Consider the following 18,789-nt stretch of genomic DNA (forward strand, 5'->3'; position numbering starts at 1 on the left):
GGCGCGCGGGCTGCGCCCCCGGGGCCCCGCCCCGTCGCGGCCGGGGCGCTCGCCCGCGACTCTCCACAGCGCCCGGGGCCAGTAGTGCGGCGCAGCCATGTCGGGCCCGGCGCGTGCGCGCCCCTTCTTGCTGCTGCTCGCGCCCTGCGTGCTCCTCATCATCACCTGCACCCCATCCTCCGCAGTAAGTACCCTTTTCTTAACGTGTGTTAGGGTTCATGTGGCTAGGTAGAGTTTGCTCGCTTCAGGTGTTCGCGATATAACCTCTATCGGCTAAAAAGACATCAACGCGCGAATAAGAGGTGAACTTATCGTTAAGTTTCAGCGGATGATAACATTAACTTGTCGTCAAGCTGCGCAAAAATACAACCGGTTTAAAAAAATTACGTCTATGTAAATGAATAACAGGCTAAAGCAAATTTATCAGGAAAATATATATTTTTGTGTAGGTACCTAATAACTTCTTCGTTGCAAGAATATTTTTTCAGATGGTATTTATAGTTGTTATGTAATATTTATTAGTTTGTTATGAATTTAAATTATGACAAACTTAATTTATGTGTATGTATGGCCTACCAGGGTATTCGCATCATACCATAAATACCGTACAGTAAGGACTTCCTATTTGAAACGGAATCGTAGAGATATTACTCGCCTATATCGCCGGGACCTGCGGATCTACTTTTTATCCCGCCGTTAAGGACCTAACTGATTCCATACACAACATACAACTTTTTACTTGAAGCGAATGTTTCCTCGTCCTTGAACCGCTTTCATGATCCTGATAATTTTCTTTTCGACCAGTAAAAAAAAATACCTACTTCGATTTTCTTAACAAAACCACCCTTGAAAAAGAAGCGTTTATTTTATATTTAGGTACAGTCCGTACAGTTCGCTTTAAGTTTGTTCATTTGAATTGTAATTATAACTAAACGTTGTATGCGATTAATTTAAGTTCAGTGTTCAGTAATCATGCAATATTATATTATACGTAGGTAAATAGTGCTTTCTGTAGGTATGTAACTAAAGACACTGTATCCCTGAGTCTAGACACATTTAATTAACCCTGAGAATTAGTTAAGTACATGCCCCAACCACAGCCCCCCCCCCCCCCTCCTCCCTCCATCAACCCTTCGCCCTCCTGTACACAAGTGGATAGGAGGACTCACATTTATATGCAGGTGTAGCACTTAGTGGGAGGAAATATTATTTTTCTCTGTAGGTATATAAATTACCGTCCATCGTGAAGCATGTCCTCATTTCTAGTGCCAATAAAGGTCATATTATAAACAAACTTTCATGGATGTATGTACATATTTTGCCGCCAAAATATGCTATTTTTCCCGTGCTGTTATTTTGAGAGTTGTTCTTCCCATTTTATTCTGATTCTAGGTGCGATACTGACTAGTACCTATAGTGTTTTTTAATAGGTACAACCGGTAAATGAAATTAGTGCTATGAAACGATTTTGTAGTTATTTTTTGAATTTATAGTCGTATCAAAAATACACGCTGTATAAAAAAATTACGGACTTTAATGAACAAGCCACGAACGGTATTGCAACTTTACCTTTTAATGGAGTCAGATATAGCACTTACGAGCCAATTATACAGGAGATGCTAAAGTCTGTCCGTAACTTATCTATCACCTCCATAACTCAAAAAAATAGACATACCTATTGTTTTATCCACCTCTATATGTCGAAGTTATGAGATTGAGATTCGTGCTATCGAGGTATAAGTGAGTAAGTAGGCAAGAGCATAAAGCTCGGTATACACCGCACACTCAAACCAAAAGCTTGAAGGAAATTAATGACGTCAACGACACGTACAGTCAGCAGAAGAAGTTGCTAAGCAGGCGAGGTGTTCAAAATTACCTTGACACGCTCTTATTCTCTTAACAATAAAATCGCGTCAAGATAATTTTGAACACCTGACCCGCTTAGCAACTTCTGCCGCTGACTGTACTTATACGCTTTTGCTCCGTCTGTCTCATTTTTCAGGGTGACTTTTTTTAAACAAAATTTGATGGGGTCATGTCGTTTCGAACATCGATACTCCGAGATAGTATTTGCTTTTATTAGCAAATATATGAACTCGTATTAAACACTAATATGTAACCCGGCCCTTGGGCAACTGTCCACGCTCTTAAGGGCCTTATTATATAAAATTAAATTATCAGTTAGTTGGTTCTTCAAAATGGAGGTACATATTTAAAATATCAGTGCTGTCTTCCCGCAAAGTCAAATTCTTTAAACCCAAGAATGCACCTTTAAAATTAACGGAGTTCAAAAAACCGGACAAGTGCGAGTCGGACTCGCCCACCGAGGGTTCCGTACTTTTTAGTATTTGTTGTTATAGCGGCAACAGAAATACATCATCTGTGAAAATTTCAACTGCCTAGCTATCACGGTTCTTGAGATACAGCCTGGTGACAGACGGACAGCGGAGTCTTAGTAATAGGGTCCCGTTTTTACCCTTTGGGTACGGAACCCTAAAAAACCACGGTGTATAAAGTAAGTATACTTACTATGGCTAGATGTAAAGTAATAGGATACAAAGTTTTAGTTTTTCTATTATATTATTTATCTCGTGTTATCGTTTTCGATGACGACCCCGAAGTCGCCAAGACAACTGCTTCTAATGATTACATCATTACTCGTATTATTGTCAATAATTAGACAAACTTGACTATTCGATTGAAAACTTTAATTAAGCATGTTTCAATACAATATTCAAAAATATTAGAGATTCGCGCTGTAATAATTGATCATATCCTTACATTACTTGAACATCAGTTAATACCTAAATCTACTCTTAAATTGAAACTATTTCATATGAATAAATATTTCGATATTTTTTCGGTCAAAATTTGTAAAATTGGTTTTTAAATCCTATCAGATTCAGATTCATTTATTTCATAATACATATTGCATTATAAATTACAGATACGTCAATTTACAAGAATACCATATTATGATCATCAAAGTACAAGAATACATATAAATACAAGAATACATATAAATAATATAATCAATGTTATCTGGCGGCCGATTGAGTGGCCATGGTATCATAATCAGCTCTATGATAATAGGAATTGGGAATGGAAGGTGACCACAGGATATCTTTAACAAAATAACGCTACGGCAGCTACTCTAGCCCAGGGATGTTGCGTATATTCGCATCCGCGGAACATCCGCATCCGCATAAAATTGATGCGGAGCATCCGCATGATGCGGAGCATCCGCATGATGCGGAGCATCCGCATGATGCGGATGTCGACTAAGACTAAGTAACAGGAACGTATTAGCGGCGGCGCCGGCGGCGTACGTGCTAGGTAATTTCGTCATTATATATAACGAAATCGTCTAGATCCCGAAAAGTCGGCCAAGTTACTGTTTATTAAATAAACGCACCGATATTCTTGCTCAACTACTAAACGTTTCGTTTTTTTTTATTAAAACATGCTAAAAAAGTTATATTTGACGTTTTTTAAGTACCAAATCTTGACATCCGCATCCGCATCCGCGGATGTGAGGCTTTAAATATCCGCATCCGCGGATGTCAAAAAATCTGCATCCGCAACATCCCTGCTCTAGCCCATCGGAACCGTCTTGAAATTATTGAATTAATTAATACCAATTAACAGCTGTAACGAAAACTAAACAAGTCTTACTTACAATAAACCTGTAATAAAATTTTACAAAGACATTTATTAGTTTTCCTCACACTTTCGTAAAAATAGTGCGTTATATAAAAAAAACCTACCCAAGTTTTCTCCGACATCCTTTCATATATGATTAACTTATTTTACCAAGCGAGATTTAGGCCCAAGGCCCAAATATGATAAGCCGACTATGTGAGCATGTAAGTTACGTACAATTTTGCAAAGTTTTGTTAGCGGATCAGAGTCAAAGGCAAAACCTTATCATAATTATAGTCGAAGTTGCCATCACAATTAACATTTCATTGATACTGGCTCATTAATACTTTAATAACGATAACATAAATATATACAACGACTGTGATTATACTGATTATGCAATGTCAAAGATAGAGGCTATCAAAAACTTGCCTCAGTGCTTAAAATATACACATTTTTGCGGCCACGACCGAATTTCGATCAAGTTGAAGCGCAATTCAACATTGATTTCGCTGGCAAATCTTATTATATAGCCTCCAACTCAGCTTAGCCTTCTATGACTTCAATTAAGTACATATGACATCGGTGCCTTCATACACATTCTTAGTAACCCAATATCGGACACGGCACAAATGGTATACCGGGTGTCCAGTAATTAATGGACAACCTTCTAACCACCGACAGGGCACCTTAGGCTGGTCCAGAAAATGCACTGAAATGCAATGCAAAGAAACCAAAATTAGAAAAGTGCGTTTATCTCGAAAACCACGAAACTTTTACTAGACCTATAAGTGCATTTTCTGGACCAGTCTAAGGTGCCCTGTCGGTGGTTAGAAGGTTGTCCATTAATTACTGCACACCCTATATAGATTGGCTGAAGATATGCTTAACAAATTAATTCTAATTATTTTTATTTTAAATGTCCACTTATATGAATGTAATTGGCATAATTTCTGAAGATATAAGAAGCGGCTTTATAGGGCCGATATGTACAATTGTATAAAGGACCTGTTAAATAATAAATAATAATAAAAAAAAGTACTTAAAATAAAAGAATAAGCAGCAATTTTTGACAGTTGGTCAAGTTAGTAAAATGATGGCCACTTTTTCTATAGTGGCCATATGATGAGTCACACAATAGCGGCTTTAGTCCTTAATTGAAGTGGGGGTGTAGGTAACTACAAGTACATAAAGGGTGTACCTAAGGGGTCATCCATTAATTACATCACACGTTTAGGGGGGGGGGGGGGTCAAGAAAATGTCACATGTTGTGACAAGGGGAGAGGGGAGTCACAAACTTTGTGACGTCACTTTAACTTCATCAGTAACCAAAATTTTATTTTAATCATGTTATTTACTGTACAGTTCAAAAACAAGTTTTTGGAACGATAATCGTTTTTATTAGTTAATTTTTTTTCATAATCAGTCAAAAAACCTTGAAATTCGTGTGACGTAATTAATGGATGACCCCTATATACATTCAACTGAGTAGGTACTTTTTACTAAATCGAGGCTAATATGAAGTCCAGACAACATAAGAAGGTTCAGCCATTCTATCTGACCATTTTGTTAAGCCCGCCGTTAATATACAATACATATAGGTATTTGCCATGAAGTCGGTTTCACGGTGCATAATTTATAGATAGAGTTAAATTGCTCCGACAATTGCATTTCTTACATTTTCAAGTGATTTTCAACATATAAGTATAAGTATAAGTAACCAACATAGATCTAAATAAATCGTTTTCTGTTAGAATGACTAAAACAAAATATATATCAGGTGGTAGAACAAAAAAAAAGTACCTAAGTATATTATGTCTATTCCCAGCGATTAAACTTTCTAGCTACATTCCTATAATCGGTTATATAATTTATGTAATCTTTACTTACCCACACAGCCATTCAACGTTATTTAGGTACTTAAACTATCAGTACCTATGTAAGTTTTCAGTACAAAACTGTATAAAGCTTTCTTTGATTGCTAGCCGCAGATAACCCTAGTAAGTATACCTATAGCCTATTTTTAAACAGTGTTACAAGTAACTAACCGCATTGCTCAATACACGTTTCTTTGTAAAGTAATTCGTTGGTCTTATATCAAGTGTTACGGTAACCTTTGCACTATTATCATTTATCATTTTTATTTGGTATAAACTCATCTACTGGCAACAACATGCCCTTATCACTCCATGGCCGCGTGACCTAAAAAAGATTTTATTAATAAAAGAATCAACTCAAAACGTCATTGGTAATAAAACAACCTGATATAGGCATTATGAATGAAATGAGCATAATGATATCCATAAAACTTCAGTCATTATAGGTACAGTCAGCTGCAATAATAGAATAGAATAGAATAGATTTATTCGCAACCACAAACAAACGAGGCAATACATAATATAAAAGACAACACAAAATAAGATTAAAGTGCCACGAAATGGCCCCATCTCAGCATGTTGCTGGTGGCTTCCAGCGCTGATCTTCCGATGAGACCATCAAGTGAGAAGAATCACGGAAGGTAACAGACAAGAAGAAAAAAAAAAGACATAGAAATAACATACAGTAAACAAATAGTTAATATCAGAACACACCACGAGTAAAAAAATATGATTAAGCTTTACAAATAATTATTTGTTTCTTAAGGGGGCAAAGTTGTTGTTTAACTCCTCGTGCTAATACTTAATGATATCCGAGTAAAAAAAATATATTCTAAAGCTGAACCACGGCCGACCTTCAAGCGACGGTTTCTAAGCATGAGGGTTAAACCATCTTTAAAACATTTCAAATTGAATCCAAATGAATGCTATTGAGAATTCATTATTCAATAATATCATCATCTAAAAGGATATCCTACCAGTCAATGTGAGGAAACTACTTAGGTACTTTAAATTTGCATGAAAATTCTACGCAACTTTCTCATCAGTTTTTGAAGTAAGTATATAAAGAGGCTTTTCGAGCTGAAGTGGTGAATTTACTCCGTTTAGTAGAACTATATCATAGTGTGACAGATATTTTTGTTGCGTTGTTTTATAGGATTTTATTGAAAGCTGCAATTTGCAGCTGACTGTACACAAAACAATTACAGAGAAAACCCTCATTGCGATAGATCCAGGGGTCGGCAAAACGCGGCTGTTTTAACGTACAATTGCGGCTCTTTAAGTCACCCAATAAAATAACCATTGAGAGAACTCGCTAGTGGCTCTAAGGCTTCGTAACATTGTATTCACACCGAACAGGAGGATTAGGAGAACATTAGGAGTAATCAATCATCATCATATGATACCTGGAGCACCTGAATGTGTTTTAGCTCATTCGGATACCTAGGTACAGTCAGCGTCGTACAGTAGGTAGCATCCAAAGTATTCAAATAGTTCGGTACGCCATACAAATAATATGGTGTACCGAACTATTTGAATACCTACTTTGGATGCTACCTACTATATGACGCTGACTGTACTTGTTTCATACGATTGTAATTTTAATAACTACTAAAATACTTAATAGGCTGCCTAAAGACTTTTGCTGAATATATAGGTAGGTAGTTTAGCCCAACTAAGTAGGTTCGTCGATAATTTTGCTATCAGAGATTTTTTTATGCGGAAGAAAAAGATAATTATGTCATAGCCTCATAAGTACGTTATGTTACTTGATAGTGGGTAATTGTATGCCTCCGAATCAAAATATTTAGGTCGATTCATAAAAACTGGCACAACAATTTGTATGTTACCTACTGAATTTACGGAATTGGCTTCAATTCATAAAAACGGTCATAGCTAAGATAAACATGTCAAAGGTCACAATGATTCGCTAATTCGCTATCCTACTTATATGTATACTTAGATGTAAAACAAAACCTTAGTTTATCTAATTAAAATACGGACTTCCTGTGTAAGTAAATATAAGTAGCCTTACCACGAGTTTGACACTGACATTATCCGCTAACGTCTGTCTAACTTACCTAGGTACTATACATCTCGCTCGCACTAATAATTAAGCCTTTCTTGTGCTAATATTGATACCCGAACAAAGCGAAAGATAAATTTAATTTAATATTTGGAGAAGGAGAAATTGTACCACGAGCGTAGCGAGTGATTCGAAAAATGGAATCTTGAGATTTGCGAGGGTTTTAAGGCGCTAGGGTTAAACAAATTTTGCCACCGAGTGAAAAACAAAAATTTTCACCACACTAACACAAGGAAAATACTAACTGTAAAATATCAAACAAAATGAAAGCAAATCAATTCAAAATGAATGTTTTTAAATATTTATCATTCAAAATCATCATACATATAAAAGTCAATTCTACCAGCCAACATAGGAAACAGCGACGCAACGTTACAGGGGCGGGAGAGGGGGGTTTGAACTACGCGTTATAAGTACTTATTAAGATTATAGGCATATTTTTGTATAAGAATCTGTTGATTTTGGATACATGAGATTATTTTTTATATATACACTTATGTAACTTTTTTTGGCTATAGTAGTATGTAAAACATTTTGCAGATTGTAGATTTACATATATTTGTATAAGAATTTGTTGATTTTGCTTATATTTGATTATTTTTGTTAACTAATATGTATAATAATTATACTTTTTTTATCTTTCTGCATATTTTATTTAATATGTATATCACGTATGTAAAATATTTTATAGTTTTAAGATTATAGGCATGTTTTTATATAAGAATCTGTTGGTTTTGGATACATGGGATTATTTTTTTATATATACACTTATGTATCTTTTTTTGGCTCTAGTAGTATGTAAAATATTTTGCAGATTGAAGATTGATATATATTTGTATAAGAACTTGTTGATTTTGATTAAATGTGATTATTTTTGTTAACTAATATGTATAATAAATAAACATTTTTATCTTTCTACGTATTTTATTTAACACCGAATACGTCCCTGTCGTGGCTAAGGTGCATGTGACTTTCCAAAAGATTGAATATGATATTATCTTTTTAGACCATTTTAACCCCATTCAACAAGAAATAAGGTTTAGAATTCAATATACATGCATTGTACTTCTAACTTATTTTGTAAGTAAATTGGTTGGCGCCTACAAGAACAAAAGCAGATAATAGGATTGTAATAGAACAATGCCATTGTTAGTACAGGTAAGTGAACAAGATCAGTTCAAAAAATTTTAACTATACGTAACATTGTTTTTTAACCCTTCAGAACGGTCGCGTAGCGAGATCCTCTCACGCATTTTTTAAAACGTGATTTTTCTCAAAATTTTAGACATTTCAAATGTTAACTAATTTGCATTTGTGTGCAATGAAAGATGAGGCAAACCTCACATGTGGATTAAATGCAACTCTCTTATCAGTTTTTAGGGTTCCGTGCCCAAAGGGTAAAACGGGACCCTATTACTAAGACTCCGCTGTCCGTCCGTCCGTCTGTCACCAGGCTGTATCTCACGAACCGTGATAGCTAGAGAGTTGAAATTTTCACAGATGATGTATTTCTGTTGCCGCTATAACAATAAATACTAAAAAGTACGGAACCCTCGGTGGGCGAGTCCGACTCGCACTTGTCTGTTTTTGAACAATCAATAGAGCCAGAGGCCGTGAGTTCAAGTCTCACCCAAGACAGTAATTTTTCCACTTTTATTTTTTAGCTTAATCAATAAAGCCTTTACCAGTTGGTGAAAAGTAAGTTTCGCACACGCTAGCGAATATGTCAGTGTCAAACTCGTGGTAAGGCTAAAGGTAGTTATCCCCGAAAACTTAAAACCTTATTGGAGTTTTAACCTTTTGAACGCCAAACGGCGCATCCATTTGCCGTGCCACTGACGCCACGGGGGTAAAATTTAGTTTTATGAATAAATAATTCCTAAAAGTGGGGTGATTTTCAGTAGATTTTCATCAAAAAACGATCGACGTCAAATGCCGTCTTTGCCGTCGTTGTAACGATTTTACGTTGACGTCAATTGCCGTCTGTGGCGTTCAAAATGTTTAAAAGAAAAAAAGCTGTAGTGAGAGTCGGGCTCGCGTTCCAAGAGTTCCGTACATTACTCAATTTTTAACAATGTATTTTTTTATGTGGAACGTGAATGAAATGTCTTTAAAAAACCCGTAGGGGTCGAATCAAAAACTAAGTAATTAAGTCCGACTCACGCTTGACTGCACATTTCCAATAGGTTTTCCTGTCATTTAGAGGTAAAGAACTATTTAGTGTATTTTTTTCAAAATTTTCGACCCTGTAGTTTCGGAGACAAAGGGGAATGGTCGGACAGACAGACAGACGCACGAGTGATCGTATAAGGGTACCGTTTTTTTCTTTTGAGGTACGGAACCCTAAAAAGTACGTAATAGGTATAATGAATTGTTAATTATTTAATATATTTAATAGACGCATACATTAAAATACATATTAATTACTACAAAAATCATATAATGTAATAATGTAAATCCCTATTCGACATAAAGTCAGGATTGAAAATAGTGTTAAGGATGTTTCAAACATTTTATAGGTAATCATATTTTTGCTACTTAGTAGGTAGGTACAGTCGACGTCAAAGATATGTTTACATTTTTCGCCTTATTGCAAAGAAATAAGGTGCAAAAGTGTAGGGTCAGTTGTTCTACATTGAAACAATCGGACACAGTGTAACTTTGCGATATCTCGGAAACTAGGTGTTACCAGCTAGTGCCGTCTGTCAAGCAAGGGCAGGCTCAGGGACCCCCAGCACCTCCCCAAAACACGAGCGCGCCTCGGAGAAGGAGCACGCTGCTACGAGCATTATTGTGAATTCGTGCAACAAAAGTAATTTTTTTCATTTAAGTTTCGCAATTTTTGACCAAGATATAGACTCGAGTTTGGCGTTTTTTAAGTTTTTGTTATGTTCTATGTGTATTAAAGTTTATTTGGAGCTAAATATTTTAAATTTCTTTCACTCTTTGGTGCAGTTTTTATTAATTGATTAAAAAAACACCCCCTAGTCTCACAATGAAACATTTTTATGTAGTATACAATGAAACATGATGTTCACTGAACACCAGTACCAGCACACAATGAAACAAACTCATTATTTTTTTAAATAATTAAAACCTATGTGCTAAATTTGTGAAACTAAAATACCATGAAAATTGGTAATAATTTGTCTATCATATGACAAAATATAAGATACTTAACTTTAGGAATGGCTGATATAGGATGGCTTATATGTTGAATGTTTCATTGATGGCAAGGTTAAGGACACATGTCTTACAATGAAACAGTCGTGTATAAACACTATGTTGCAAGAAAGTGTATGAAATCAAGCATGGAGATGCTCAAAACCCTCCCGCGTCTACCTAGTTGGCAATCATGCTCCGTGGACATAAAAGGCGCCTTTTTCGCAGCATGCCGTACCTGCCGACCAGATTTTCGATTCACAATGAAACTCAGGTGTGTGTACAATGAAACAAGTCTTTCGCTTTTAGATATTTCAGCAATCTTATATGATTCCATATGTCGGAAACCTTTTAAATAACTAATTTCAGCCTACCACTATTTTCTCCTTTCCTTTCTCATTAATTGAGTGAAAGCATATATGTATTAATGTCACTTATTTATTACACCGTTTCAATGTTTATTAACGATGTTTCATGGTAGACTATAATTATTACATTTGTTTCACTGTAAAAATCAGAGTGTTTCATTGAAAACATGCACAAGTACACAATGAAACAAAACTCATTTTTCAAAAAAAGGCTTATAACACAGGAACTGTTACAGATAAGTAGAAACCAAGAATGCCATATGATAGCCAACGAAATTGTTTATCTTCATACGAAATGTCACACTCATAACTTTAAAAACACCAGAGATAGAAAGGCTTGAACTTTTAGTGTTTTATTGATCAACAAGTTACCCTAAACATATTTTAGACGTCGACTATACAAAAACTTTAATTGAACATTTTTCTCGTTGACAACGAAGTACCTACTGATAATAATGATAATGCATACACATTTACACACGCTCTGCCACGTGATGGGGGTTTGCGAAATATAATGTTAACACTTATTAATTTGAAATAAGTACTATGTTATATGTATACATATAAGTAAAATATCGCTTACGTACATAAAGTTATTCGGTGTTCCATATCTTTCAGCCTATAATACCATTAATACCGAATAAAAATAAAATAGTGTATGTGCCTAAATAAAGGTAAGTATTTATCAGAATTATGTAACATAAAATAGATTGTATCATACCTCTTATAATTAAGCAGGTTTTGGGCCCGATTCGGATTTAGAAATAGACATCTATTAGACATCTTTTAGACATCACCAAGATACGATAACACTATGTTTAAGATCTAACCTGTCAAATTTGACATTTGCGCGATTCTGGAGATAATCTTGAACGATTTCCACAGGATATGACTTAGGCCCACTTGCACCATCCCACTAACCTGAGGTTAAGCAGTTAAACTGTTAACTCAGTGTCAAGTTGTACTGGTAACCATGGTAACTCCAGTTTTAACCGGTTAACCCCGGTTTGGTTGAATGGTGCAAGTGGCGCTAGAGATCCAATTCACATTTAATAAATATCATTACTCTATCTAACGTAACAGTGACATGGTTGCTCGAATTGCACTGCAAAAGAGAACTAGTTGATATGTAAACTATAACGTATCTAGAATGGATCTAGTACGTGTTGTCTCTTGTGAATATCTTGAAGTTCGAATACGGCAGTTTGTCATGAGTAAATATGTAAGGCCGTAAAATTAATTTATTTCTAAGAAATTAATAATCAAGAGTATTTATTTCTCTATTTCTCTCCGTAGCAGATCTTAAGACAAAAAGTTTTAGTTCCAAGATTAAGTTAATGAAAAGTCGTAACCCTTTACCCTATAATAATCTATAAAGACAACCTTGGCACTCTAGTCTGTATCCATTTTTGTATGTTATTAGGAACACAATCTTAAATTTTTGGACTATTAGACCGGAACTCGCCCGCTGGGCCACATGAAGCCTCTAACGCTCCGAACCCTATATGGCTAATTCGGTACGGATTTGATCTACATAAATTATAAAGTATCAGTCACAAGTAGGTCAAAATCAGCTTCCACTGACAAAGCTCTGTATTGAGGTCGCGACACACCAGTACATCCTATTATCGACCGACAGGAAGCCTGCTATCAACTTGTCGTTAGGTATTTTATTTAACACAATTTTTGCAATTAATTATTGCCGAAATTATTTTAACTCCCACGATTTTTATCATTGTGAAATAATATATGTCGACGAAGTGATTTTATGATTATAGCTTTTCGTCAGGGGGTAATCGTTAGCTCGTCTTTCGTTACTTTGCGAACTAAAGCACTATTACTACCTACCTAAAATTGATCACTTAATATATTTTATCAATATATTAAATCTCAACTCTTCGAATGAATTCTGATCACCAATTGAATACTTGGACTCAATATTGTACCTAATTTATAAATATTCTAGGAGCAAATTATTGCAGTGAGCTTATTTACCTACCTACGATAATAGATAATTGACGATATTAAATGAACGTGATAACATGGTTCCCCGTCCTTTGGAAGACGTATAAAAAATGTGTTATTTTATTAGTACAAATTGCTTGAAATAACAATGAAGGCATGTATCTGTTTTATTATCAACAGTGAGGGCAGTTGCTTACGTTACATAAATATACCATTTTGTTGTGACGTGCAGGAGACCGCCGGTTGCTCCGGGGTGACTCGCCTTGTCAATGCACGCCACTACTCATCGACTAATGCTCTATTATCACTGTGACGTAAACAGAACATTGAACTCAAGAGGAAGTAAACGATGTTCCTGAAATTTTACAATGCACCGATATCGTTCGCCGATGTGACACACCACCGGCCATTCCGCTCTCAGTCGTGTTGGCATTTAGTGGCACAATATGTTACCAACTGAATTTACTTATTGGCCAGATTCATTTGATAAAGTAACGGAACTTGTACCTTGGCTATTAAAAAATATTGACCTCGTCTTAAGTGATCAACAGTGAATGTCTTTAGGATTTAAAGCAGCTATAGCTCTGTCTTTCCTCTAAAAGTATAATAGATAGTGACATTACGGCATCAGGCTAAAGATTCCACATTTCTACAGCAAAATCTAGTAATACAACTTAGTAACTATACAACCACTTTTAGTTCCTCATATCATATGAAAATCTAGCTGTAAGTTGGTCATAAGTCATAAGAATATCTAACATTGATGAGAAAATCCTCGTGCCAATAAAACATACCAAAATTAAGGAAACCCAATCAATACCTACACTTATTTCAGTAATAGGACAGCACGTATTACGGAACGCTAGGTGCAGGTGCAGTTGCAGTACACTTGCGGCCTTTGCTGGTTACGCGGTGCGCCGCCGATTTTACGGCGCGAGCATTGCACTGAAAGTTATTGCTTACTTCCAGTAAAGTGAAATAGGTCAATAGTTTCAGCGCGCAGTAACAAAAGCCAGTCGGACGTGCGTCCATATTCCTGGTCTAAATTTGGCGTGAGTCGCTGACAGAAAATGATGCACTGGATATCCTCACTGAAAATCCTGCAATGTATTCAATTGGAATAAAAAAGAAATAGCATGATAATTTTAGCCTCCTTTTTTCAACTTTTAATAGTTAATTAGGTAATCCAGTATTGCCTTCAATTTAACTTACTGCGGTTGATTGCAAATGGTTGACTGGTAGCAAAGTTGTAAGGGCATGAAGTCTGCCTTATATTAGATCGAAATGAACTACAAAAGAAAAATAGGTAATCATTTGCGATAAATCTGATTACTAACTAAGTGAAACGAAGGTCTATGTTTCGTTCATTTGCTCAAATTTTATGTACTTCTCACGATTGACTGTCTTAACTAAAGCAAATTTTCTAAGAACGTTGTATCGTTTTATTGTCTAAACCCTACGTCTCTATCGCAGACTTGTCCAAGAGATCGGTGATTGGTGACGTACCTACTTATCAAATTTGAACTAAATCAGACGCCCCAGGAAGAGATTGAAAAATATACACTGCTTAGTTGTGATATTTTATGAAACCACAGCAAATAAATAAAACCTTTCGCCTTGTCATCATTTCGAATCATGTGAAACAAGGGTAAATTACTGGTAGATTTGTAAAAAAAGCTCATAAAAATAATAAATGAACATAATCGATAAACTCGGCGTTCGTGGAGCAACGCAAGGCAATGACCGGCACCATTAACTTGCGATTGCGTTACTCTCCTGAAGGATCTACGAACTGTGCCTGCCGATATGCACTTACTTCATTAATAGCTATGTAAACTTCCGGCTAGCAATAGCAAGCGTTAATCGACTTTCATTAATACTGACAGCTCAGTTTGCCTTTAGATTCAGGTGTTTCAAAGTAATTGAAATCATATTATATTCCGAGTAATAAAAGTTAAGTTATCTGGTGACAGGGCCATTTTTTACTAAAAGCCTCATCGTCAGCACGTCTCGAGGTATGAAATAATAGAAGTAATAGAACGCCGCTGCATCATATGCAATTGTAACTGTACTGTAAGAATCCTATAACACTTAAAGTAAACAAATGGCAACAAACTTGTGCACAAACTAACAACCTATAATTATTAACCTGACTACCGTGGAAAAATGAGAATAAGTATAACAAAGGAAAAAAAGACAGATAATAAAACCCCAAATCAATATCCTCCCGACTTTTGCACCTTGGTCGGAACTCGGATCCTACATTTTTAGAAGCGTAAATAACTATAGTCTCTGAAAACCGATAAACACAATGTCTAACCTCAATGTGTGTAATTATAACTTATCTTTAATTGTTAAAAGGGTATTTAGCGTGTTATTTCAGGACCTTCTGCGATTCGGAACTTTAAAAATAAATAGGAATAACAAACTAAATCGCCTGCACATGTCACCAAATGTTAACTCCTGTATTTCATTCATTAAGAACAGACATAGCAACTACAAGGACTAGGTGCCTACGTCTTTGATAAGGAACTCTGAAAATTGCTAAACACACTAAATCTAACGCGAGCGCACCCGAATGTAATTAACTCCTGTATTTCATTTATTAACAACGATGAAGCGGGTATTGGGAGCAGGTTTACGACCCGGCGCGGGCGCAGCGGGGTCACCATCGCCGGGTTCCGGCAAACAGCTCGTAAATCCCAACCGACCGCTCCATTTTTGACACAGTTACAGTATCTTTAAGAATAGACTATGACTGATTTTCTTAGGACACGACAAAGGATGTTCTGTGTATATGTTTAGTACACTGGGCGCATTGATTTTTGACTGGCCCCGACGTACCAAAACGGCTGTGATATCACAAATTGGTCACATGTCTACTTCAACTTCACGACCTCATGGGTGGGTCACACACAGATTAGATTTTAAATTGTCTTTTCAGTTCCTGCAAGTTAAGAATATTGGTTAAACAAATGCTCACAATTTTGATAAACTACAAAACTACGTCGGTTCGACGATCGTTTTGTCTGATATAAATCACAAACAGAGGGCCCTGTATACATACTTAACGGGTACAGAAGCAACAACTTTTATTTTTAAGAGTAATTTACTATATTTTAAAACATTACATACTTGGAATTCGCTAGGAACATAACTTTTGTCAAAAATAATCTTTTTTAGGAAGTTTCATGTCATGACTTCATAAAAACAAGGTTGTCTTCAGATAGTGTAAATGCGTAAGAGGATATTTCGGGAACCGAGCTTAACGTATCCTGTAAAGGACAATTACAAAACAACAAGTAATATATGTACCTATGGTTGGCTTCTAAGAAAGAAACATTTTTGTGGTTGTAAATGTTGTAATTTATGTATAGTCTTATTAAATAGAGATACATAGTTAAATTACTGGCCCATTGATATGTTTCGCTTGATATCTTTTTAAGCACATGCATGACGTAGTCAAAGATACCCCAACAAGCTATTCAAGGGAGTAACATCTACTTGTTAGCACGTTTACTCTCTAAAATATTTTTCTATTATAAATACTGTAGGTATTTGAAATTAGTTCACCTAAAACGTGAGAAGCATCCTTCTGGTTTTCATGAGCATTTCCACTCCACTTTTAATAGCGTATTTTGTTAAAAAATATTAAAAACCAAGAGTTATCAATACCCTTAATCTTCAGCTCGGTCTTCTAATTATCTTCATTCTTATTATCTCTCGTACCAACCTTCACACATGGATTTTGGATTTTTTTAAACCACCCGAAACTTGTAAGTTTTGCGAGTGTGTTGGCTCGTGGCAACGAGATGAGGTGAGGGGCGCGGGCCGCGGGGCGGGGAGGGCTCGCGGGATGTGCGAATGGCCGTTATCTTCTGGGACACAGCAATGATTGTTTATCCAGCCCGTTCCTTGAATTGCAACTAATGACTCATTCGTTCCATAACCGTCCACCACCATTAAGCTGATATCAATTATTTCACGTTTTGCAATTGCATAACGTCGCTCTTTTATACATATTTTTTTCAGTACCTATATATGTTGGTAGGTAGAGTCACTGTGAAACTGTGAAAGTGTTAATTTAAACGTCAAACATCTATGAAATAATGACGTATAAATAACACTCGCACAATCTGTGCTATTTAAATCGCTGCCGACTTAGCTTGGTCTGACTGTACCTATATTCATTCCTGATATTTGTTTAAGTAACTTCAGTTGGTCCCTCAAACGGCTCTAACTTTTGAACCGTGCATGCAAAAATTAAGATATTTATAAAAAAATCCGAACAAGTGCGAGTCGGACTCGCGCCCTCCGAGGGTTCCGTATAAATTTAACTGTTTCTTTGTTTACAAATTTACAGTTTTCAGTTTTTTCTTAGTATTTGTAGTGTAGGACGAATTTACTTGCCAAATTTCATAGTTGTATGTCAACCGGGAGTACTTACCCTATAAATTTTGATTCCCTTGAGTGTCGAAATTTACATTTTTTGCGGCATACACGACCGTATCTTTTATTTACCTACGTTAACTTAGAAGTTTAGTTTTTTCACAGTTTCAAGGGACTGTACACCTAAGTTTATGGTTTTAAATTGAACTCGATACCTCCACGCGTTCCCGAGATAAAAGGGTCTTGACAGACAGATGGACGAACAACAAAGTGGTCCTGATAAGGGTTCCGTTTTTTCCTTTTGAGGTACGGAACCCTAAAAATAAGAACAAAAGGTTAAAAAATACTTTCCACGAAAATTATTTTGAATATGATAGAGTCAAAATCTTCTTATTAAAACGACGTAAGTGCCGCAAAGATGCGCTCATTTGCTTGTATAGCTTTTTGTTTTGTATGAAGGTACGGAGCCCTCCATTATGCGTGGCCCGACACGCAATTGGGTATAGGTTTGTAGAATTTATTTTTGCGTTACTAAAGTTTTTCAGTATCATTTACGAATTTTGCAATTGCATAAAGTTAAAAAATACTTTCCACGAAAATTATTTTGAATATGATAGAGCCAAAATCTTCTAATTAAAACGACGTAAGTGCCGCGAAGATGCGCTCATTTACTTGTATAGCTTTTTGTTTTGTATGAAAGGTACGGAGCCTTCCATTATACGTGGCCCAACACGCATTTGGGTATAGGTTTGTAGAATTTATTTTTGCGTTACTAAAGGTTTTCGTTATCATTTACAAATTGCTTAATGATAAGTATTTTGAGGACCGGGTCTAAAATAAAACTTAAATTAAAATACCTGGATGCCCACGATGGACAGTAGCTAAACGATATGTTACATAAGAGAAATGTCTGAAACTATGTCAGTGGTTGCAATCACTAATCAAAAGTGCATAAAACTATGTAAGTACTAAGAATTGTATTGCGTCATGCAAATTTAAACGCAAGTGTTTGATGACAAAAGCAAATTGATATTGTTATAAGTTATAACGCTTTAATAGGTTGTGATGTCTTAAATGTCATTCTACATATTGGTGATGATCTGATATTCTTTGTATAGCTGGGTTCATAAATATGTATACATTTGATCACCTTAATCCAATGCAATAAGGTGAAAAAATGTTTACATATTAATGAACTCGACTGTAAGCAACTCGACTCGACTCGACTGTGAACAAGGATCGGAATTTACACATAAGGTGCGTGCGTCATTCAAGGTACCGCAAGATTAGATCATGATAA

At 35.9% G+C, this 18,789-nt stretch overlaps 1 protein-coding gene across 1 annotated transcript in view; it reads left to right on the forward strand.

The window, feature by feature from the left end:
* Positions 1 to 8: 8 nt before the first annotated feature.
* The window catches only part of LOC134790721 (collagen alpha-1(IV) chain-like), a 35,847-nt gene continuing 17,066 nt past the window's right edge, over positions 9 to 18,789 (forward strand). The window contains exon 1 of the mRNA XM_063761630.1: positions 9 to 184. Within this exon, the coding sequence (XP_063617700.1) occupies positions 98 to 184 (87 nt within the window). The 5' untranslated portion in view covers positions 9 to 97. The remainder of the gene's footprint in view (positions 185 to 18,789) is intronic.

This window comes from Cydia splendana, chromosome 5 (assembly GCF_910591565.1).
Source record: "Cydia splendana chromosome 5, ilCydSple1.2, whole genome shotgun sequence".
NCBI lineage: Eukaryota > Metazoa > Arthropoda > Insecta > Lepidoptera > Tortricidae > Cydia > Cydia splendana.